Source organism: Elephantulus edwardii, unplaced genomic scaffold, assembly GCF_000299155.1.
Source record: "Elephantulus edwardii isolate Elephantulus edwardi_28Jun2011 unplaced genomic scaffold, EleEdw1.0 scaffold00024, whole genome shotgun sequence".
Classification (NCBI taxonomy): domain Eukaryota; kingdom Metazoa; phylum Chordata; class Mammalia; order Macroscelidea; family Macroscelididae; genus Elephantulus; species Elephantulus edwardii.
The window spans coordinates 14,967,329-14,992,404 of record NW_006399774.1 but is presented as its reverse complement, the minus strand read 5'-3'; the positions used below and the strand labels follow the sequence as shown (position 1 = coordinate 14,992,404).

Sequence of the window (25,076 nt, the reverse complement as noted above, 5' to 3'; positions counted from 1 at the left end):
AGTCCCCCGCACGCCTCCTCGCTCCCCTCTGTTCCTTTCCTGTAGGTCTCCTGGTGCTTTCCTATGTCAGGGCCTTCACACGTACACACATGCATATGCACAGACACGCACACTCACACTGCCCACATATATGAACATGTGCCACACGTGTGCTAATACAAATGCGTGCAGAAGCATGCCCCCCCCCCCACACACACACACACAAACACCTCTTTGCCTGATAAGAATGTCACTCCCCTTGCTCCTCAAGTGAAATCTTGCTTCCCCGCCTTCCTCCTTCCCACTTCACTTCCATGGCCTGGTTTTTGGCCCCTGGAAGGAGCCCCTGGGGGCTCACTCCTTGGCTGTTCTTGTTGTGAAGACAGCAGGGCGGCCTTCAACCCACAGGTGGTTCTGCTCACTTGACGCTTACTTAAAGTGGCCAAGAAATTTCCCAGGAAAGGCCCGCAAGCCAAGGGCATCTGGGCATCTTCCCAGAAGCCTTCAGCGACTTCTCATCTGAAATGGTCTGGAAGTTTACCAGAATTTCACCAATTTATCTAATAGGTAGGGATAAGGATGGGACAGATGTGCATCTTTGCCTCAACAAGGAGATCTGGGCCTGGGCGAGAAGAGCTTACACTGTTACCCTAGGAGTCCTGGGGGCTTAGGGAGAGGTAACAGGCAGCTGGACCCCATGTAGTCAGGTGGGGAGGAAGGATTCAGCTGTGAAGTCTCTCCAGGGCCATGCAGGATGGGAGTGGCCTTCATCTGGGGACCCCCAGGAATTCTTGCTGCTCCAATGCCTTGCTGTCCTTGGGAGATGTGACTCATTTGGGGGAAGATTTGCCCTTTTGCTCCTGAGCCGGCCAAGCAGAAGCCTCTCACCAGCACTGAGAGCTGCCTCAGCCCACCTGACCGTCCTCCACCTCTCAGCATTTTCCTCTGTCCCCTGACTTGTCACTTCCGGTCCCTGCCATCGTTGTCAGCTGGTGAGACAGGGGCGGTGTGGTCCCAGCTCCCGCATACAGGCAGACACCTTTCCCTTTTCATGTCTGAATTGATAGGGGTGTGATTGGTTCCTCCCCATACCAACAGATCCTGTTAGACTTGATTTATTGAACACTTACCAAGCTGAGAGCTCCACTGGTGCAGTGGTTGCAGCATCTACTCACTAACCAAGAGGTCACCAGTTCAAACCCACCAGCCTGTCTGCAGGAGAAAGGTGAAGCGGTCAGCTGCTGCGAGGAGCCCTCCAGGCAGTTCCCCCACGGGGCCACTCCCTGTCAGCATTAGCTCCACGGCAGGAGTTTTGATGGGGTGTTGGTGGCACGGTCTCACTCTGTCTGCCAGTTTGTTGTATGTGAGGCTTTCGTGTTGATGTGATGCTGAAATCTGTCACCATCGTTCCTCTTACCAACAGGGTCACCCATGGTGGGGAGGTTCTACTGGAAATTCTAGATGGGGACAGACTGGGAAGCAAGGGCTTGTGGTCTATTTCTGAAAATCAACCAATGAAACGCCTCCAGATCACAACAGACTGTTTCGTGGTGAGGTGCTGGGAGGCGAGCACCCCAGCTAGAAGGGTCCCAACACACAGGGGCTGCGGTGCCAGAGTCACCGTGAGTCAGAGCCATGGCCCCTACAGTGAACCACCACACACTGCAGTTCTCACAAGCCCCACGAGACCTTCCTATCTTCAAGATGAGGACAGCGAGGTGCCATGAGGTTACCTGTCTGCTGGCAACGTTGCTCGTTGAATCAATAATGCATCATGGTGCTCACGGCAGAGTCCTGGCACGCCATCAAGGCATTCAGCACCAGCCTTGGGGAGAAAGGCTTCTGGGGGGCATGAAGTTTGGTAACAGTCCAGGTCTGCTGCTCACCCTGTGTGTGTGCTGAGTGGGGATCGAATCCTCACCCACCTGTGTGCGTTAGGTGCCTAGTGCTTTGTTGTTGTTGTTGTCGTCGTTGTTAGATGCCATCATGTTGAATGTGACCCATAGCAACCCTATGAATGACAGACCTGAACCCTGTTCTATCCTGAGCCATCCTCACAATCTCTGACAAACTTGAGCCCGTTGCTACAGTCACTATGTCAATCCACCTGGTTGACGGTCCTCCTTCACTTACCCCACCTTTTAAAACATGATGTCCCTTTTCAAGCAATGGCCTCTCCTAGTAACATGTTACAAGTATGTGAGATGAAGCTTCATCATCCTTGCCTCCAAGGAGTATTCTGGCCACATTTCCCCCCAAGATGTATGTGTTTGTTCTTTTGGTAGTCCATGGGATATGCAGTACTTTTCTCCAGCACCAGAGCTCAAAGGCATCAGTTCTTGTATCATCCTTATTTATTGCTCCCAAATGCTTAGTATGTGATTGAAAAACCATGGCCTGAATCAGGCACACCTTACAAACTGGCATCATTTCTCCTCAACAATTTGGAGAGGTCTCCAACTGCAGACTTTCCCCGCACAATATATCTCCTGGTCTTACTGCTGGTAGCTAGGGTATTGATTGTGGATCCAAGTATGATGAAGCTGTTGACTGTTTCAGTCTTTTCTCCATTTATCATTATGTTGCCTATCAGTCCAGTGATGAGAATCTTGATGTTGAGATGCAACCCGAATGGAAGGCTGCAGTCTTTGATCTTCTGCCGTGAGCACTTCGAGTCCTCCTCACTTTCAGCAAGCAGGGTTGTATCATCTGCATAATGTAGGTTATCGATGAGTCTTCTGCTGATCCTGATCCCACATTCTGCCTCATAATCTAGTGCTTTAGCATAAATTTATTATCTCATGTTTTAGGAGTTTAGGACACCAGCTCTAGAGGAAGTCTCCCTCTGTCAGCTCTGAGGGAAGGTCCTTGGCTCCTTTCAGCAGCATTCCTGGGAGCTCTCCATTGGCTATGACATCAGTCCTCTGCTGGGTCTAGAAGGTTCTCAGCACAAGGACACAAGGTCCAAAGTATGTACTCTTCTCTCTCTTTTCTTAGTGGTAGTTGGTTTCTCTGAGCTCTACTTACTTGTTTAATCTTTTTTACATTTCAGAAGAGATTGACTTAAGATAACACCTAATCCTACAGATTGTACCCTATCTCGTCTTTTGCATAACTACCTCTAATTAATATCATGCTTTTGTTGATAGGTGCTGTCAAATTGAATACAACTCATAGTGACCTTATGAACAACAGATCTGAACCCTCTCCTATTCTGTGCCATCCTCACAATCTTTGACATACTCAAGCTAATTGCTGTAGTCACTGTCTCAGTCCACGTGTTGAGGATCTTCCTCTCTTTCCTAGCATGATGCCCCTCTCCAAGGAATAGCCTCTCCTAATAATATACCCAAAGTATTAAAATGAAGCACACTGTTATCTGTCTGCTGTTAGGGACCTCTCCAGGGTACTGAAGAGCAATGGTGTCACTCTGGAGACTAAGGTGTGTCTGATACAGGCTATGGTCTTTGCAATCACTTGTTACGCATCAGAGAGTTGGACAATGACTAAGGAAGATAGAAGAATTGATGCCTTTGAGCTGTGGTGCTGGAGAATAGTATTGAATGTACCCTGGACTGCCAAGAAAATAAACAGATTTATCCCGGAGAGAGTTAAACCAGACTGCTCCTTGGAGGCAAGGATTCTGAGGCTTTGTCTGACATACTTTGGACATGTAAGGAGGGACCAGTCCTTGGAGAAGGACATCATGCTTGGGAGGGTAGAGGGACAGCACAGGAGAGAAAGGCCCTCTATGAGATGGATTGATTCAGTGACTGGGGTAATTGGGATGGGTGTGTCAGAGGCAGTGAGATTGGCACAGGATAGGGTTTAGGGCTGTTGTACATAGGGTCGCTATGAGTGGCAAGCAACTCGACGGCACATAACAACAGCAACAACAACTGTCATCTTTGCTTCCAAGGAGCACTCTGGCTGCACTTTCTCTAAGACACATCTGCTTGTTCTTTTAGCAGCCCATGGGATATTCAACACTCTTCTCCAACACCACAACTCAAAGGCATCAATTCTTATTCATTGTACAGCCCTCAGATGCATAGCAAGGGATTCAATAGATTAGGCACACCTTAGTCTTCAAACTGACACCATTATTAATGACACTAGAGGTTTGGATTTACAACACATAGAAGAATCTCATCAAATCACAATGGAAGATAATCACACAACTTGACTCATCTTTTGGGAGACACATGATGTGGTGGTGAAGAAGGGACACAGCCTGAGTGGAGGCCTCTCTTGCCCACCCTTCCACCTTCCTTGCCTCTTTAGCATTTAAAGTAGGTTTCAGAGTTCCATCTCTGAGTTCACCTGCACCTTTAACAGTCAATGAGCAAAGCTGAAAAATGCATTTCAACGCTGATTTTAAAAACTCTTTTCAGAAATCTTACTGTAGCTTTCATTGCCAACATTCAGCTGCTGTTCTAGAAAATGCTTTCCATCTCTCCCCAAATTGGGGTGCACCTGGGTTCGAGGAGGCCCTGAAGAATAAGCACAGATTGGTTCTTCTTTCCTGGAGAAAGAACCATGATGTACCCACAAGGGTCTCAAGTTCACTGCCATGCTGAGCTTTGGGGCTTCAGGGCTGTGACATGGATTCATCTCATCCTCAGGTGCTGGCACTTCAGCTTCCCTAAGCCACTGCACTTCAGAGTGGTGGGTGGAAGAGAAAAGAAGGTGTTGATGGGCTTTCTAAGTGTCCCAATTACTCGTATCCCAAGATATTAAGAATCCTGTTCATCATCTCATTACTGTTCCCAGCTCTAAACATAAGGGCCCTTGTTCTTAATAGAGTCAGATTTTTAACTTATTTTCCCCCAAGGTATTAATCAAGGAATGCAAGTCATTTCTCCCCTAAACTTTCTTGTTTAATTTAGAGATGGTGGTGGAATCTTTCTGGGTTTTCCTTCTGCTTTCTCTGTTTTCCTTCTGTCCTCACCAGGTTTGGTGTCCAGAAGGCATGGCCCAGAGGACCAGGACACCTCCTCTGCCATGGCGTTGCCCCCAGCTTCATGACTCAGTGTGCCTGCTGTGGACTAAACAAGTGTCTGTTCATCTGGTCTGTTCTAGAGTTGGTGATGTTGCTGGAGTGGTGGTCAGGGACGGAATGCACCCTCTACACAGATCCCCGAGACTACACCAAGTATGGCAAAGAGAACGCCATTGTAGTGCTTAACCACAAGTTTGAGATCGACTTCCTCTGTGGGTGGACCCTGTCAGAACGATTCGGGGTCTTAGCGGTAAGTAGGATTCCACTTGGCTATATCACATCTTTTTCTTGTCCAGGACTATCACTCACTGGCTTCACTCTCAGACTTTCAACCCAGAAGTTGTAAAAGCATCAACAAAGTTTCTAACCAGCAGTGTTTTGTTCTTGGCATTGAGATTAACATCCTCTTTTGAGCAATAGTAATTGATTCAACAATTATGATGTATTAGGAATTTTATGTACAGTTATTTTAATCTTGTTGTTGTTGTTAAGTGCTGTCAAGTCACAGGCGACTCATAGTGACTCTATGAAGGAGAGTCCTCAACGCTTGGGTGCCTTTCATCCTCTCTCCAGGTTCATAGGGTTTCCGGAGGCAAGCTATTATGGAAGTGGATGCCACTCCTCCTTCCAAGCTTGTTTTAATCGGGGAGCTCCTCCCCACTCTCAGTCCGCATTGGGTAACCAACCATTAATGCATTTGACACATCAGTGTCACAGTGTTCAGCCTCACAGCAACCACAAGTTATCGTTGTACGGCAACTTGTACACCAGGGCTATACGACCTAGAGGAATGTCTGAACAAAAACAGTGAGAAACAGGCCCAAGGGGCGTGGATTAAAAGTCACTCACCTTTGGCTTGGTAGCATCACTTTCTGTTCACTGGGCCAGCTGATCTCTCTCTCTGTCGATTTTAATCTTACAGAGACATTTATGAGTAGAAAATGCTACCGATTCTTTTTCAAAACTAAGTTAAAGAGGCTTTAGCTATTTCCCTGAAGGTCATACTGTTGTCTACTAGATGTGGATGGATTTGAACTCCTGACCAGCTTTACTCTGATTTTTATTTTTCATTGTCATGCTTCCTTGCTTCCTTGAATAATAGGCAGAACCTCCTTCTCACTTCTGGTCTTTGTAGACTTAAGATCATTGACTCAATATACAAGAGCTTGAATTCCAGCATTTATTATTAAATAAGAAACTCTGTTTTCCTCCAACAATTTTGTCTTCTTGTGTATAGCATGCAAGTGATTAAATTCTATAAAAAGGTATTCTCACCTTTTGTGTTATTTGTGTAAGTATTATGTTTAAATGTGTCCAAAAAGTTGAAGGCATTGTGTATAATAATTTCATCCTCTATGTTCTTCAAAGGTTTGCAGAAATACAGTAGAATAGATCCACTGTCTATGTTGTTTCAATAAAATCATGTTTTAAATGGAAACATTTGGAACTAGGCTTTTAGTTTGGCCTTTGTTGTCTTAACAAGGAGAAAATGTTTAGTGGTTGACATGGTGTCAGCTGACTGACTCAGAGTCCCCAGGACTGTCAGGGACTCCAAGAAGCACCAACGTATGTTGAGTCAGGGCAACGTAAGTTGAGCATGGGAAGGTATGACCACTCCTCTCCCTAACTGGAGACCCTGCTTTACACCAGGGAACACACCCACACTGACAGGGAGGAGCCTTCTCACATGAACCCTGGTTCTGGTCACCCCTGTGACAGTCAGACTGTATAGAATGCAGAGGACTGAAGGCCAGCTCTGCTTTCTCCTTTGGAAAGTCTGCCTGATCTGCCAGCCTTCTGGTTATCAGCTCAAGTCTTAACCTACCAAAAGGAGAAAACATTCAAATGTCTTCATCCCCGCCTTTCATGGACGCCAGGAGTTGGTGGGATAGCGCTTCTGTGTAAGGAGAAAAGGTGTATGGCACCTTTCCAACTTGGCTGTGACAATGCTGGCTTTATGTCCTTAAATGTCAACATGGCTTAACATGTCAGTTCTAATGGGATACTAAGACCCGAAGGGCAGCTTAGAGGTGGCTAGGATTTGGCCAAGGCATCCCAAGTAGATTTTGGCTGTGTTCAAGCTTCCAGTGTGAGATTGTTTGTAATTTGTGGGCAGGAGCCACGGGGACATAGCAAAGTATCTCCTGGACTTGGAGTCACTTTAGATGTCCGTTTGTGCCCTTGGCTGCTTCCTGGCCTTGGATTTTCACTCCAGCCAGGCTTGTGTGTGCTGCATCTGTGATGCCCCCTGAGTTCTGCTACGGCTGACTTCCTGGTCTGACTGGCTGCCGTTTATGAGGAAACTCTCGAGCCTCAGTAGACTCACTGATCTGCCCAGGGATGACTGCTAGTTAAGTCTCATTTCCAAGCCTCTACTTATGCCCCTGGAAAGCGTGGAGGGGGGAACTGCAGGACAGCAGGGACTCGAGGCCTGGTGCGGAGATGGGCCAGATGCCAGGATGTGGGGCGAGGGACAGGCTTCCAACACCCCTCCCAGCGTGATGATCTGGGCTCATTCTCGGGGCGAAAGTCATCTACACTTTGGTCTTGGTTGTCTGGTGCTGCTGGAACAAATATACCGCGAGCAGCTGGATTTATCAAGCGGAAATGCACTCTCTCACGTTTTGAGGGGTGGGATGTCTGAGTGTACAGCGGCAGCCCTAGGAGCAGGCGTTCTCTGCTAGCTGCAGTCTAAGAGTGAGATCTTTGTCTCTTCTTAGCATCTGTAGGTCTCGTGTTCCTGGTTTTAAGGACTTGGGTCCAGTCACAGCTCTCCTTTCTTGGTGGTTCTCTGGTCCCTTTACTCTGCTCCCTTCCATCTCCTCTTATCTCTTGTAAGGAAAGAGGCCTGCAGAGCGTACCTCAGCGGTACTCAGGGGGGTGACATGAAGGGTGCTATTGCATCTGCCACTAACCTTCTTACAACTGATTGGCTTATCAGATCGTACAAAGTCTGTTACATAATTGCCAACCCACTGAGAATCATGGCTGAGCCACGATGACACATTTGGGGGGCACACGATTCCATCTATGGGCCGGGCAGGAAAGAACCAGGCGAACAGAGAGTCTTGGAGAAGCCTCTGTTGTTGTTATGTGCCGTCAAGTCGTTTTCGACTCATAGCGACCCTGTGTACAACAGCCCTAAACCCTGCTCTATCCTGTGCCAATCGCATTGCCTCTGACACACCCATCCCAATTACCCCAGTCACTGAATCAATCCACCTCATAGAGGGTCTTCCCCTCCTGTCCCTCCACTCTACCCAGCATGATGTCCCTCTCCAAAGACCTGTCTCTCCTTATAACATGACCAAAGTATGTCAAACAAAGCCCCAGAATCCTTGCCTCCAAGGAGCAGCCTGGTTTAACCCTCTCCAGGATGAATCTGTTTGTTTGCTTGGCAGTCCATGGTACGTTCAATACTCCTCTTCAGAACCACAGCTCAAAGGCGTCAATTCTCCTTCTGTCCTCCCTAGTCATTGTCCAGCTCTCTGAGAGCCGGAGAAGCCTCTGGTCTACCCCTAATCAGACAATTGGGGCTGACATACTCTCAAATGCTGTGCTGTGGAGTCAGAACCGACAGACAGCTGGTCATCCAGGTGGGTTTCAGGGGCTGCAAATCGCCGAGTGTCCATCTTTCTCCCACGGAGCCACTGGTAGATTCCAGCCACAAAAGAGGTGCCACAGTGAGTGAGGTTCACGGCTCCTTAGGGACCTCGCCACAGTGGCTCGAGACCGACACAGGAGGTGAGAAAGATGGGCCCCGGCAGAGAACGTGGAGAGGAGAGTGATCAGGGACAGGCCCCCCAGAGTGCTGGCTCCAGCCCAGGACCATTTGGGCTTTTACTGCCAAAAGCTCAGAGATTCGTGATCATGGTACAATTTAGAGCCCTGGGGAATAACGCCTCATTTAAAATATACTGATAAATGGGTCATTCCAGAGTCTGCAGCAAAGAGTTCCATCTCCAACCTTGCATTAGTCTAGGAAAACCGTATTTATAAAATGGACAAGATTATTAGATGTTGCTGATGACGCAGTCTGTAACTGCCACCAGAAAGGCTGCATGACTCCGGTAGTTCAAATCTGCCGGCCTCTTCCAGAGAAAGAAGGCACCTCCTGTGAAGGTGCAGCCCCGGAAACCTGATGGAGTGGCCCTGTTAGGCAGAATCGACTCCACAGCAGGAAGGTGGAGTGCTTTGTTTTTTGTAAATAAAAGATTATTATTTTTAAAAGCAAAAAGCAACCCCACCTCAAACTAGTTTAAAGGAGAGAGGGCGCTCCTGTTTGCTTGGGTGGCTTGGCTGCTGACGGACCCAGAAGTTAGAGGTGGGGTTTCTCAGAACCTCTGACTGGATCCGCAGTCTCCCACCCTCTGCAGGATTTGCGGGGCTCTGCTCATGGGGCAAGCCCCTGGTCTTCTGTGGAAATGCTTCTGGACCCCTTCTTTGCTTCAGGGCACCTTGGGGAGAGGATGAACAGCAGGGTAAATCATTTTCTTCCTTTCCGCACACCCTGCAAACCCTAGAGATGGTGTTCCACACATTCCAGTGGACCCCGGGCTGGGGACAGCAGGCACCCAGGAGTGGGTGAGGGGAAGGACCTCCGGGAAGCAGGCCAACCCGGCAGAAGCCACCAGACTGTGCCCTCTCATGCCATCTGTGTTGGGTCCTAGAGGAGCCGGCTAATGAGTGACACCAAGAGATGCTGGCTTCTTTCCAAAGCAGTCTGATCATTCCTACTGCCGCTGAAAGCACAGGCGTCCTGGGTTCTGAGAGATCCCCTAACTGTCTCTGCGTGGAATCGTAGGGCAGTTGGATTGCTGTCCAGTGGGAACTGACTCAGCGGAGCTTCTGCTGGGTTTTTGGAGGCTGTCAGTTAGAGAGGAAGCGATTGCCTATCTCTCCTGTGGAGCCGCTGGTGGGTTTGAAACCCTCTGAGAGGGGTCACCTGTGATTAGCAGATCAAGTGCCCAAGGCAGATCAAATGCCACCAGAGGGCATCGTGAGCCTTACTTTAAGGCCCAGTGGTAAGAAATTGTGCTGCCAACGTAAAGGCGTGTGGTTGGGGTCCACCAGCTTCCCTTGTGTGATCTGCAGACTCTGACAAAACCCACTGGAGGCCCAGCTGTGGGTTGGTTCCAATGTCAAGGCCATGAGTTGTTTGTTGTTTAATGAAGGGAAGGCTTCAAGCATTTTCAAAGCTTTCCTTCCATGTACAGCAAGGAAAGGTGATTGTGATGACTTTGTTGCAAGCAGAGCTTGGTTCGCTCACTTCAAGGTCAGGGCAGATTCACATGATACTAAATTTAGGGCCAGTTGTTTTGTGCTGTCAAGTTGGAACCAATCCCTAACTGACGCTCCAGTGGGTTTTCAGAGGCAGTAAATTTCACTGCCTGTCCTTCTCCCCCAAAGGGCAGGTGGGGGGTGTGATCCAGGCCCCTCAGCTGTGTAAGAAGCACCTTTCTGGGATAATAGTTGCTCAACACTGGTTTGGGTCTTAAATTGCCTTCAGACACACACACACACACACACACACACACACACACACACACACTCTTTCTATCTCTTCTTTGCACGTACACACACACACACACACACACCCCTTATTCATGTTCTTCTTTTATAAAATAATAATGATGATGTTGAGATCCAGAGTCTGAGGCTTTTGCTTTTAACAGCAGAGAATTAAAAAGCATTCCTGACGCAGTGCTTTTCATCTTCACATATGAGAAGAAGGTTCAAAAAGAAATGAGTCTAAGTTGAATAGATGAGTTTGCAGACATTCTTGAGAATTGGGGCATTAAATGTGAAATGGGGTATTTGAGGGGAAGGGGACACATGGTGGGATTAAAAAGAAACAAGGCTTCCCATCTTGGGGAGTTCTGGAGTCCAGAGGCCAGAGGCTGTCCTGAGGCCTTTCCAAGCATGCTCCTCTGTCCTCAGAGGTGACCATCAGTTCACAGACTGACACCCCCATGGCCGAGTCCAAACACGCACCCCTGTTCAGAGGAGCGTGGGAGGTCCGAAGTGCTGAGGAGATGCAGCATCAAAGCCAAGGGCCAAGGTTTCTGAAGCTCCCGGGTCCTGTTTACATCTCTGCTGCCTCAGTGAAATACGTCTGCCGCCTACCAGCGGCCCCAGCAGGCTGGACACGATCCTATTTTACCAAGCCCCCAAACCAGGCCAGGCCTGTGGAAAACACACCCAGCCCAGTAGCTGTCCTGATCCGTGTTTATATGCTGGAGGCCGTGGGGCTCAGAGGCCAGTGCTGAGGCCATCAGGGCACTTCCCGTCATCCTTCAGGAATCCACATTAGTTACTGATGGTAGGCCCAGCCCCCTTCTGCTTGGTGCACCAGAGTGTGTTGTCTGTGGCCGGGTCACGTTGGGGAAGGCCTGACTTGTCTGAAGCCCGATGTAGCACATGCATGTTTCGGGTCATGCTTGCCTCGGTGTCCTCGGGCACCATCACAGAACGCCACGAGGAGGGTGGCTTTGAGGAGAGCCACAGCGTGGAGGCCGGGGGGCCTGGGTTTAGGCTGTCGGCTGTGCCCCTCCTTTGGGGACTCGGAGAGCAAGCTCCTCACGCCTGTGTCCTCACGCCTGTGTCCTTGTGACTCCCACAATCTTCGGGGTTCCTTTGGGACTTAGGATGGGTCTTCCCGTGGTGTCTCCGTCCTGTGTGCCTCCCTCCTTGTCTGTTCTGATTTGTAAACACCGCGTAGAAGCGGGTGGCGTAGCTGGTAGGGTCGTGCACTGCTCATCCGAAGGCCTCGCCTTCCTGGCGGCCATGGAAACTCCCTGGAGCGTGTGCTGCGCGCTGGACGGCAGGGAGGGAGATGCAGACGCAGGTCAGGAACGGCTCCGCTCCTTCCCCAGATGAGGTCTTGCTCGGGGGGAAGGTCTCTTCAGGCCTCTGGTGTGAGTGCTTGTGAATTTTTAGTGAATTCTCCTATCGTCATGACCCATCAGTGCTCATGGCCCCTGTGGTCCTTCTCTCTCTCTTAGGCCTCCAAAGTTCTGGCCAAGAAGGAGTTGGCCTATGTGCCCATCATTGGCTGGATGTGGTACTTCCTGGAGATGGTGTTCTGCAAACGCAAGTGGGAGGAAGACCGCAAGACCGTCATGAAGAGTCTGCTCAACCTCCGCGATTACCCCGAGAAGTTCTTTGTACGTGCACCTCCCCTCGCCTTGCTGGCCCCCGGGCCGTTCACTCCCTCTGGGAGACGTGTCCGCACACACGCTCACGGCCCAACACACTCGCAGTCTGTCTCCAACTCTCTCTCTCTCTCTCTGTCCCACAGTGTTTCTCCCACAGCCTCTTGGTCACACTCCATCCAGTCAGTGTGACACGGCCTCTCTCACCCTCGTGGCCTCTCTCACCCGCATGGCCTCTCTCACAGTCTCTCCTGGACACTGTCTGTCACACACAGCCTGCTTCACTCTGAGCGTCTCACGCACGCACGCACGCGCACGTGCGCGCGTGCACACACACACACAAAGCCTCTCGGTCACACTCCATCCAGTCATTGTAATACACATGGCCTCTCTCACCCGCATGGCCTCTCTCACGGTCTCTCCTGGACACTGTCTGTCCCACACAGCTCTCCTAGTCTCACACACACACAGCCTCTCGGTCACACTCCACCCAGTGTAACACACACAGCCTTTCTCACGGTCTCTCCTGTACCCTGTGACATAGCCTGCTTCTCTCTGAGCGTCCCACATACACACAGTCTCATATACACAGTCTGTCATCTATAGCCTCTCTCTGTCTAATAGTCTCTCACACACACAGTCTGTCTGACCCACAGGGTCTCTCTCTCACTGTGCTTCTCTCTGATACAACCTCTCCAGTACCGTCATTCTCACGCACAGCCTGTCCCTCATGGAATCACACGGAGTCTCTCCGACACATAGTTCCTCTTACACACTCTCATATACAGTCTCTCGATCACACACAGTCTCTCACACACAATCTCTCTTGTACACAATCTCTGTCTTCTCTCTTACAGTATCACACAGTCCTTCTCTCTCTCTCTCTCTCTCTCTCACACACACACATACACACACACACACACTCTCTCTCTCTCTCTCTCTTTCTCACAGCACACAAACACATGCACTCTCAAGGTCACACACCCAGGCTCATGCTTTTTCACTTTCTCTCTCTCTGTGGGTTGGAATCACCTAAGAAGGGGACCGTGCGCGCTCTCTCTCTTTCTTCTCTCTGTCTCTGTCTCTCTCTCTCTCACACACACACACACTACCCTCCTCCCTACTTCCCACGCCCCAGCAGCTGGGAAGTCCTGTGGGTTGGATACACCTAAGAAGGTGGCCATGCTTTCTCTCTCTCTGTCTCTCTCTCACACACATTGCCCACCCACCCCTTACTTCTCACGCCCCAGCAGCTGGGAAATCCTGTGTGTTGGATATAAATAAGAAGGTGACCCCTTGGAGCACCACAGAGCAGTAGCTCAGAGAGGAAGCATGACATCTGGGCAGACCAAGAGGGAGAGGAGGCACCCACAGAGGGCAGGGGGGATGCAGAAGGGCTTGGGGTGGAAGGACCACAGAGGGTCCAGGCCGCCGGCCCCCATGGTGGTGACACATCTCTGTCCCCACAGTTCCTGATCCACTGTGAGGGCACACGCTTCACAGAGAAGAAGCACCAGATCAGTATGCAGGTAGCCAAGGCCAAGGGACTGCCGGGCCTCAAGTACCACTTGCTGCCACGCACCAAGGGCTTTGCCATCACCGTGCGGAGTTTGAGAAATGTAGGTAAGGACCGCCCTGCACCCCACGGCAGCCCCTAATGACTTTTCCTTGGCAGCACCCCGTGGGCGGACAGGACAGCACCCAGTCTAGTCCAGGACCTCCTGGAGCAGCAATGGTGTCGTGTTGCCTGTCTGCCAGCACTGTTCCCTGCTGTCCCATGGGACACTGCAGGGCTGCTGAGGGTGCTAGAAGCTGGATGAAGATGCTGGATCCCTGGAGAAAGTGCTGGAAGCTTGGCAAAGCTGCTGGAACCCGGGCGAAAATGCTGGAACCCCAGTGAAGGTGCTGGAAGCCTTTCCAATGTTCTGGAACTCTAGGGAAGCCACAGGACCTCCAGAGAAGGTGCTAGAACACTTGCAAAAGGTCTGGAGCTCTGGCAAAGGTGCTGGAACTCCGGTGAAGTTGCTGGAACCCCAGCGAAGGTGCTGGAAGCCGGGTGGGCCTGCATACCCAGGAATACACTTGCTGCTCCTGTGTCCGGCTAGTGGCCAGCCCTTCTTAACTTAGGCCCATGATTGCAGAGGAGATGACCAAATGGTAACAGCCAACAGCTGTCAAAAAGTAGCCCCCAGCCCTTCCTGCAGCCTCGCCTCTCGTTCAGAAGCCCCAGCCTGTCTTCCTTGGCCTTTCTCCAGGCGCCACAAAGAGGACTTGATGCCACTCTTAACCCTGTGATGATGACCTCCCCAGACAGCTGACTGTCTCTGACCAGCGGATGAAGTCGAGGCTGGAATCAGCAGAGGCTGCTGTCCCCCAGTTGCTGTCAGGCTGTGGGGGACCCTGGAAAAAGCTCACTTCCAGCAATCCCCATCTTCTGTCTGTGCCACAAGGCTAGAAAGAACAGGGTATGCTGGGCACCCTGGCATTGACTTCTGTGGGGATTTAGGGAAGAGAGATGGACAGATAGATGGTCAAGGGGTCTTCTGCTGCCCCCTCCAGCTGCCCATCAGAGCAGGGAGCTTTGTGAGTCTGCAGCCCAGCCTCTGGCAGGCTCCTGGATGGAACGCACTAGGGAGGGTTGTAGACTTTTCAGAGGGTTCTAGGCTCGAAGCTGCATCTTCTGCATGGACCACCCTCCCAGGGCTATAAACATCGCCCTCTAACTCAAGTCATTGTGCTCTGTCAAACTCCTTGGCTCTCATCCAGTCTGAGCTCAAGACCTAGAAGCAGCCCAGCTCTGTTCTGTGTTCAGGCCTCTCATTCTGGGGGTCATGCTCAGACCTCCTCGCTCTGGCCCCATCCAGGTAACGGGGAGCCTGAGTTCCTCCTGCCCTCAGTCTCCTTTCCCACCTCTTCCTCAGTCATTGTCCTGCCTGACTCGCTGGCCTGGGCCATGCTGCCACATCACATCTGCTGTCAGGGCTGGAAGATTCTGGGGAGGCAGCAGCTCACCCCACTTGGGGGACTCTGCAGGTGCCTCCCACAGGGAATGTGCCCCAAAGGGCCTCGCTGTCTACAAACCTCTTTGGCTTGCAGCTGCCCTGCTCGCCAACACCCAGGGTCCTGGGTGCACATCCCCACGCCCAGTGTCCTCACAGAGGGGATGAACACCCCTGAAGTGGCCAGTGTCCTGTGCAACACATGCTCACTGCACCAGTGTGCTGGGTTCCACTTGACTGCAGGCCGCAGGCCAGGAAGACCAGCTCAGAGAAGCTGAGGCCCTTGGCTGAAGTCACACAGTGTTACATGGTGAAGCGAAGTCCCACTCAGGCAGCCCCAAGTGTCTTACACACCCTGTCTTACTGATAAGGGCTCTGTACCCAGTTGAGTCACCCTAAGATATTTCTTGGGGTTCCTTTGCTGTAAAGTGAGGGAAACTGTGAATTATTCTGAGGAACTCCAGGGTTTCTCCCCAACTTTGTTGACAAAAGAATGCCTCTTGTTTCTTCGTGCTTTGTGTTTCCGGCTGAGATCCGAGGTGCAGAATTGCGGGCCTCCTCACCCTCAGGCCCTCCGCCCCAGCCAGCGCCTGACGGGGTCTCCTCACGCCCATACCCTCTGCCCCGGCCAGCTCCTGACTGACCTCATCACCCTCAGGCCCTCCACCCCAGCCAGCTCCTGACTGACCTCATCACCCTCAGGCCCTCCGCCCTGGCCAGCTCCTGATGGTCTCATCACCCTCAGGCCCTCTGCCCCAGCCAGATCCAACAGGCCTCTCTCCATGGATGGTGGCCAGCTCAGCCACACCTGTGGTGCAGAATCTCTGAGGCTGTGGGTCAATGGCCTGGCCAGGGGGCCACTCACAGTGAGGGGGAGACTGGTCCCCCCTCTGGGAGCATAGTCCCAACAGCACCTGGCCCAGGACGGGGAAGGGGGCTCAGTGTCCCAGCCGTTTATGGCATGGCACCCTGGTGGCCTGGCTGCAGGTCTCATGGCTGGTGGTCTCATCTTTAAATCTTGGGGCCTTCTACCTGTCCTGTCACCCCTGTATGTGTGCACTGGGCAGCATCAGCACATAATCCTTGTGGGCCCCAGGTTGGTGCCTGCCATCCTCCAGCTCAGCCTTGGGCATAGAAGGTGACCTTAGTTCCCTTTCATAGGTGAGCTTGGCTCCGACACAGTGACAGGGTGGCTCATGGTAACTCTGCGTTTCCTGTCGCAGACACGGGCCCCGTCAGCCACCGGCATCGTCGCGCTGCAGCATGGCCCAGAAGGCAGCCGTCTAGTTCTGTGCCCACGGCTGACTCGGGCAGGCTGCTGGCTGCTGTGCTGTGATGTCCTCACGCATGCACTGTCACCCACTGCTTTCTGGGCTCTTGCGCAGCCCCACCCACAGCTGGGAAGTTTGGCCCACCTTTGCCTTTGTGGGCAGACTCACCACTTGGTAAACCCACTGATCACACCTTCTGCTTGCTTCCAGCTGTCAAGAGTTCAATTCCTTAAGGAAGTTCCAGCCACCATGTTGCCCGACTTGTATATCAGTCTTCTTTTTCTAGGGAAAAGGCTCACAGTGTGGGTATTTCGCTGCCAACACATCTTTAGCTAGGTGGGCTAATTAACCTTGTCACTAGTATTTTAAAACTCAGTATTTGTTGACCAAGGTAGCCTGTGTGTGTGTCAGAAAACTCTCTAGAGATTGGCCGATGATGTCACTTGCTTTAGACACATCTGACCTCAGCGATCGCTCTGACTTCCACTGCTGACTTAGAGTGTGACTTTGCAATCCTGAAAGGAAACATGGGGCCAAGACAGAACATTCACACGAAATCTGTTACCTTGCCGCCCTGAGGTGTCCGGCTAATGCTTTGTCTCCCTATATGTATATCTGCAGGATGAGATTGGGTTCACATGCTATCGACTGCTTTATATTTGTTTTATTTTTTATAGTTTCAGCTGTATATGACTGTACACTCAATTTCAGAAACAATGAAAACCCGACCCTGCTTGGAGTCCTAAATGGAAAGAAATACCATTCGGATATGTACGTCAGGTAAGCTGGCCGTGGCCCGCTGGACACGGCCCAGGGTCTGTCTCGGAGACTGCAGGGGCCCACGGCTGTCTCCGGGGAAGAAGGCTTCGTGTCTTCTTACTTGGTCTGTGCTGGGTCACTGATGTCATGAACCCCAGGGACACATCCCACCCTGAGACGAAGTGGAGACTTCTCTGAGCTCCTTCTGACCTGCCCGCCGACCGAGCCCAGCTCGCTCAGACCCCCGGGGAGGATGAGGTTTCATTATCATTTTGAGGTTATTGCGAAGAGCTTTTTATTCTTCCCTGGAAGCCAGGTCTACTAGATGGCGAGAGACGCAGATAACATCATATATCATTTAGAAGACATGAAAGGAGAGGTTTCACAGCGTCTTGCTTTGTGCCATGTTCTAGGAAAGGAATGATTGTATTGAAAATGCTTTCATAAGATCTTCAAATGAACTGCCACCAGCTAATTAGATTTAAACTCATGGTCCGAGCATCAGGTTGCCCAGGCTCTAGATCTTTCTGCAAGGAGATGGCCCGTTTTTCTCCCAGACTGCTGGTGGGTTCGAACTCCTGATCTTTTTGTTAGCAAAGCAGCACACACCATACTCAGCACCAGAGCCCTTCAAAGCCCACAGCACCAGGTACTCCCAGGTGGCCTTTTGTCCCAGAACTAACCAAGCCCAGCTCTGCTCAGCTTTGGGGTCAGAGGAGATTGGGCGCATTCAGGGTGGGATGGCCGTAATCACCTAAGGTTCTAGACGCACCAGCTATCCCTGCAGTCAGCTGGGCGTGAGCAGAACCGGGGGACACTGCAGGTGGTGAACGCGGTGGTGGCTCCTAACCCCACTGTGCTGCGGGCCGGGAAGACTCTGACCCCATGTCAGGCCCCATCTTCCCCAATGGCCGCTGAAAACAATCTGAAGTGCCGGCTGGTGCAGACTGGTCAGGTGGTGCCGAACTTGCTGCCAATATCCCCACAGAGGGGATGAACCCAGCTCACCTAACACTCAGTGACTGAAAAAGAACCCCTGACAGTCCAACTAAAAAACCAACTGGGAAAAAAACACCCAAACTCAGCCTCATTCGCATCGAGTTAGACCTGACCGTCCAGGGGGTTTGTGGAGACTGAATCATGTGGAGGAGACAGCCCATTTTTTCTCCCATGGAGCAGCTAGTGGATTCGAACTGCCTGTCTTTGTGTTGAGAGTGCAAGTCCCTACCCAGTAGGCTCCTAGAGACCAACAGCAGTGGTTAAACCCTTTCCACCTAAAAGTGTCTCGCCTCGGCAGAAAGTGGAGAAGTAGCAGGCTGGCGGGCAGCACTTTGTGTCCCTAGGTGCCAAGGAGAGTCTGCTTATGGTTCAGTGACCAGCACAGCCAGCAGGGCAGTGACCACCATCCCAGAAGCAAAGGATGGCCCTAGTGGGATGCTGGGCCAGTGTGCTACTTACAAAGAGCTCTGTGGCTCGGACCACGGGAACGAGAAGAGGCAGTCTGCTTCTGTGACGATGACAGCCTCTGAAGCCCCGGGGACAGTTCTGCTCAGTCCCGCAGCGTCCTAGGAATTGAGTGAAATCCATCTGACAGCTGTGGGGTTTGTCCTTTGGTCCCCAGAAGCAAAGTGAGGTCCAGTGCCCTGGGTCCCCATAACCCCAGCAGTGGTTCCACGCACGGCTGGTGGGGCCGATTGTCTAGGGAAACCGTAGGCACGATTCTTCCTACCACTGGCCACTTGCCAGGTCAGGTCAGCTCCCTGGGGCATGGAGAACAGGCGTGAACAGCCATGGGACTGTCCAGACCGCCCTCTTCTGGTCTCCGTGGAGACTGCATCTCCATGCACTGCTGTGGTGGCCTAGTGGTTAAGGAGTTGTGCTGCCAACTCAAAGACAAGAGGCTCGATTCCCCCAGCTGCTTTGTGGGAGGTTAATGCACAGTCTCCTGTGTGATTTACTGTGAAAACCCCCTGGAGGTCAGCTGGAGATTGTTCTGACTCGATGGCAATGTCACATTCCTGAAGCATCTCTCCTGGGCACGTCAGGCATCAGTATGAAAGAATTAAGACATCCGGGGCAATCATGTCAATCAAGTTATTAAAAAGAGCAAAATCAGCTGAAGTCCCACTGCCAAAATAAAGCATGCAGCCTTTCCAACCCTCTTCAAGAAACCTGTTTGGAGACTTGGTTTCCAAGCCAGAGTCGATCGGGAAGGAGTACGCCGTTCACAAGGAGGAGTGTGTGGGAACAGGCGGTGGCCGCTCTCACATTCCACCTCGGAGAAGGAGCTCTGTCCACAAGGAGGCGGCCGGCCGGCCTCTCACACACTGTGGGCACGTTACCAGGAGGTCCGTTTAAGAAGGTCATTGTGTTTGGTAAAGCAGACACTCAGCAAAAGAGGCAGAGCCACAGAAAGGTGGACTGACCCAGCGGGCACCACACTCTAGACTGAGGGCCGGAAGGGTCTCCTGTTATGTGCATGTGACCTCAGTGAGCGAGGGACCTCAGTGAGTGAGAACCAACTCCCTGTTCTGTCCCAACGTTCATTCTTTTAACAGCTTAGGGTGTGAGGAAGGCATACTCCAAATAGTAGCTTCACAGTCTTAGAATTTTCCAGACCGGCAGAACCGAGATCACAGAAACACACTCATCTAAGAATCCGATTCATGCAGCAGTGGGAGCTGGTGTATCTGAACTGTGCAGGCCGGGTGGGAGGCTGTGAACCGCAGTGGGACATCCAGAAGCCGGCTCCTCCTTTTCACGGCTTTGATGGGGCCCCCCCGCTGGAGGGTGACTCCCTTAACGTCAACTGTGGAACTCACTCCTTGACACACGATCGCATGTAAACACCTCCACAGCCACATCGAGACCAGTGTGACAGAACAGCTGGGTGCTGCAGGCTGGCCAGGTGGACACCTCAAATAAAGCACCACAGTGTCACACATGGGGGGTCAGCGACCAGGCCCCCTGCCTTCGATCCATTCCTTCTCACCACAGCCCTCCACTGGACTCCCAGGCTGCAAATCTTTGTAAGAACAGACTGCGTCATCACAGCGGGCATGGAATGATCATGGATCATCCTGGCACGTGTGAGGTTTTACCCAGAGTCATGTCTGCTAGAACATTCTGTGGCTCACTCTGAAGCGAGCAAGAGGACGGGGAACAAGCGGCATCAGACATCACCAGATGGGCTCTGTGTGGCCACCCTCGTCTACCCAGCCCAGAGTCCCCTCAATCTCTCCTATGCCCTGGAGAATGGGGAAGTACACACCAGGACACCCCAGTGCCCAGATGGGCTCTGTGTGGCCACCCTCGTCCACCCAGCCCAGAGCCCCCTCAATCTCTCCTGACCCCTAAAGAACAGGGAAGTACACACCAGGACACCCCATGTCCAGATGGGCTCTGTGTGGCCGCCCTCATCCACCCAGCCCAGAGGCCCCCCTCAATCTCTCCTGGCCCCTAGAGAACAGGGAAGTACACACCAGGACACCCCATGTCCAGATGGGGTCTGTGTGATCATCCTCGTCCACTCAGCCTAAAGTCCCCCCCCCCCAATCTCTCCTGGTTCCTGGAGAAGGGGACAGTACACACCAGGACACCCTTGTGTCCAGATGGGCTCTGTGACCATCCCTCATCCGCTCAGCCTAGAGCCCCCCTCGATCTCTCCTGGTTCCTGGAGAACGGGACAGTACGCTGGGACAGCCCCGTTTCCAGGTGGGATCTGTGTGCTGTGTGGTGATGCTCTTGCCGCCCAGCATAGGGCCACTCCATCGATCTCTCCTCTCCCCTGGAAAACAGGGTGACTTGGGGTTTCTCTCAGAGACACAGGGTCAGGGACCCCTGAGCTGAGTTCCGCCTCTGCTGTGAAAAGTGCTGTCTCTGGGGTTGAGGAGTCACACACAGGTGTGTGAGAAGTCAGCCATGTGGCATTGGGTGTGATGTTAGGAGACTGACTGTGGGGACACAGGGCATGGAGTCCTGTGAGGACTCCACTAGGCTGAGAAGACAGAGCCCAGTGTCCTGCCTGCAGGGGCCTCTGCCTTCCCAGGGGTCCGAGGGCCCCGTCCTCCTGCAGGGTTTGTGCTCTAACAGCTCTGATCAGCAGTGCTCACATGATCCCATGGACTGGACTGTGGGTGCCTGTGCTCACCCCCATTTGGCCACTGTCTGTCTTGCAGGCGGATCCCCCTGGAGGATGTCCCCGAGGATGAGGACGAGTGCAGCGCCTGGCTCCACAAACTCTACCAGGAGAAGGTCAGTGAGGGGCAGGATGAAGCCTGGGGCAGGGTGTCAGACCGCTAACTCAAAGGTCTGTGGTTCAAATCCACCAGCTGCTCTATGGGAGAAAGATGGGCAGTTTCTTCCCATAAGGAAGCACTGGTGGCCTGGTGGCAAGCAGCTGTGTTGCAATCCCAAAGGCAGTTGGTTCAAATCCATCAGATGCTCTGCAGGAGGAGGATGGGCAATCTCTTCCTGTGCAATTTACTGCCCCCAAAAGCTGCTGCAGGGTCAGCTGTCAGTTCCAACTCGACAGCACACAACAACTCCAATTTCAAGGTTAACTTCCATTTCTAGGTCACCCAGCAACAATAAAAGAAGGAAAACCTGTGGGTGGAAAGGACAAAGGGGGGTGTGATGGCCCCTCAGCCTTTGCCCCCGTCTTTGCCCATGTTAGTGCAGTGTCCTCGTGTGGTCAGCTAGTTTCAGAGCCGCCCCTGCCCCGTCCTTGTATCATTGGCCTTCCCATGAAGAAGGGTGTTGGCTGGGTGGTCCACACGGACATGTCCAGGCTGCAGCTCAGGCCAGGATCCTGTCTCCGCCCCTAGGACGCCTTCCAGGAGTACTACTATCGCCGGGGCATCTTCCCGGAGACGCCCATTGTGCCCCCTCGGCGGCCCTGGACGCTGCTCAACTGGCTCTTCTGGGCCTCACTGCTGCTCTACCCCTTCTTCCGCTTCGTGGTCAACATGGTCAGCAGCGGGTCCTCCCTGACCCTGGCCAGCTTTGTCCTCGTCTTCTTCATGGGTAAGTGCTGTCAAGTGGGGGTCCATTGTTGCAGATCCAGGGTAAAGTAATAATGAGACAGGCAACCAAGAAAGAAATAAGAGAGAGTAAAGACAGGGGGCCAACCAGATGCTCTGCCGGGGAAGGAGGGACAATTTCCTCCTGTACCAGTCAGATCTGATTTAATGGCACACACACACAAAAATAATTAAAAAAAAAAAAGACAGGGGGCCAGCAGTCCTGATGACTGAAGCACCCAAGCTATGCCTCTCTGTGTATTTATTGAGAATCATCAGGAAGGTAAACAAAAGATAATCACAACAGAGTGTTGTGTTATGTGCCTTTCAGTTGCCTGTGACTCATAGCGACCCTGTGTACAAAAGCCCTAAATCCTGCCCTGTCCTGTGCCAGTCACATTGTCTCTGACACACCCATCCCAATTACCCCAGTCACTGAATCAATGCACCCGATAGAGGGTCTTCCCCTCCTGCACTGTCCCTCCACCCTCCCAAGGGTGACGGGGTCTCTCCAAGGACTAGTCTTGCAACATGTCCAAACTATGTTAGATGAAGCCTCAGAATCCTTGCCTCCAAGGAGCAGCCCGGTTTAACCCTCTCTAGGATGAATCTGTTTGTTTTCTTACCATTCCATAGTACATTCAATACTCTTCTCCAACATCAAAGCTCAAAGGCATCAATTCTTCTTCTATCCTCCCTAGTCATTGTCCAACTCTCTAATGCATGACAAGTGATTGCAACAACCACAGCCTGTATCAGGTGCACCTTAGTCTCCAGAGTGACACCATTGCTCTTCAATACTTTAGAGAGGTCCCTAACAGCAGACTTTCCCATGGCAATGTGCCTTTTAATTTCCTGGCTGCTGGTGCCAAGACTGTTGACTATGGAGCCAAGCAAACTAAAGCTGTGTACAATCTCAATCTCTTCACCATCCATCCTGATGCTGCCAGTTGGTCCAGTGGTGAGAATCTTTGTCTTCTTGACATTGAGCCTCAATCCATATTGGAGGCTGCAATCCTTGACCCTCTGCAGTAAGCGCTTCAGGTCCTCCTCAGTTTCAGCAAGCAGGGTTGTGTCATCCGCATAACGCAGATTGTTGATGGATCTTCCTCCAATCCTGATGCCACACTTCTCCCTATAGAGCCAAACCTGCCTTCTGCATATAGGTTGAAAAGGTATGGAGATAGGACACTATACAGAGGTAACTTGTGGTCGCTGTGAAGCTGAACACTGTGACACTGACGTGTCAAATGCTTTAAGGGTTATCCATGGTGGACAGTGTTTGGTGAAGCTCCCCAGGTAAAACAAGCTTGGAAGCAAGAGTGGCATCCACATCTTAATAGCTTGCCTCCAGAATCCCTATGAATCTTGAGCAAGGATGAAAGTCGTACAAGTGTCGAGGACTTTTGTTTATAGGGTCGCTATGAGTTGTCAACAACTTGAGGGCACTTAACAACAACAACAACAACAACAACAACATATCCAGATATAGCATTTGGTTTATTATTAATATTAAATTTTATATTTGGCTTCCCACAGTCCATCCCACTTGGGCCGGTGTGGTGTCCATGGCAAGAAAAAGCCAGACCTCAGGAGGCTGGGCAAACATGGGAAATGTATCCCGCGCCGGGTCAGAGCCAGGCACAGCTGCTGGTGCCCACTGGCAGAGCCTCCGCACTTGCCCCTCAAAAGCTCCCCTGCCTCCTGAGAGAGAAACGATCCTGCCAGCAAGAGCAGGGAGTGGTCCCTTGTGTGAGCTGGGCCAGGCCTGGAGGGTTGGGAAGCAGCCTGGCTGTGTGGACACGCTGTGTCGGTCTCGTGACCCACGTGGGCCGGGCAGGACCTGCGTTCCAGGGCTGTGACTCCTTGTGAGCTGGCCTCCCTGCGAGCGCTCCTCCCTTCGAGGGGGACCCCTGGTGTCACCGCTCAGCTCCCTGACCTGGGGAAGTCTGTGGGGCCATCTCAGCTCCCTAGTGCTGGTAGAATTGAGATACCATGAGTAGGTGGCTTTGACAAACAGGAAGTCACGTGCTCACAGTTCACGAGGTCCACACTGGGAGTGTTGGCTCTGAAGGAGGTGTCAGTGGGCCTAGCCTTCTTTGCAGGTCTCCGTGTGGCCTCGCCTCCAGAGTTGAGGTGCTTCCTGGGGCAGGAGCCCGAGTCCCAGAGCACACACTCCACTCCTGGCAGATGTCTTGGTGCCCCTCACACCTTTGCTTCTGTCTCCTGAGATTAAAGGTGCTGCAGGCTGGTCCTCGGGGAACTCTCGGTGGATCCGTTAGCACTGCCGTGGGGTCAAGGGGTACTGTATCCCACCCTTAATCATGGTTTCATAGACGTGGAGGGCCATTCTATTATAGCTCCCACATTTTATTAGTGTATACCTGTTTTGGGGGCACAGTTCAGTTCTTCATAGTCCACTGTCCTTGAAAGTCCTTCACAGGCCCACCTAGGTGACCCTCTCTTCAGAGTCATTGCCAAGTATAAGCTGAGTCCAAAAGACTTTGCACAGGACTGACATCGGGGTTGGGGGGAGACTGAGAAAGGGGATAAATGAAGTATACTGCATTGAAACAGATGCAGGAGAGAACCGTTTAAAAGGGATATGTGATTAGGTATTAGTCATGACAGGAGTCCAGAACGAAGGCTGCATAGTGGAGTGGACCTGGGGGGAGGGATTGTATAACAGTGAAAAAATTTTTCTTTTACTTTTCCAAGAGAAGAGCAAACTGGGGGAATGGAGTGGGCAGGGAGAAAAGTGCAAGCAATAGTGGTGAGTGAATGGAAATCCAAAAGCTCTGCAAATTTTCTTTAAAATTAATAATATTCGCACAATGGAATACTATGCTGCATTAAAAAACAAGGAACTCATGCAATATTATTCAAAATGG

The 25,076-nt window shown here is 51.8% G+C and overlaps 1 protein-coding gene across 1 annotated transcript in view; it reads left to right on the top strand.

Moving 5' to 3' along the window:
- Positions 1-25,076, top strand: part of AGPAT4 (1-acylglycerol-3-phosphate O-acyltransferase 4) — a 40,042-nt gene that overhangs the window by 11,693 nt on the left and 3,273 nt on the right. The window contains exons 2-7 of the mRNA XM_006882823.1: positions 5,062-5,231; positions 11,986-12,147; positions 13,605-13,758; positions 17,083-17,185; positions 21,343-21,418; positions 21,991-22,189. Coding sequence (XP_006882885.1) covers positions 5,062-5,231; positions 11,986-12,147; positions 13,605-13,758; positions 17,083-17,185; positions 21,343-21,418; positions 21,991-22,189 — 864 coding nt within the window. The remainder of the gene's footprint in view (positions 1-5,061; positions 5,232-11,985; positions 12,148-13,604; positions 13,759-17,082; positions 17,186-21,342; positions 21,419-21,990; positions 22,190-25,076) is intronic.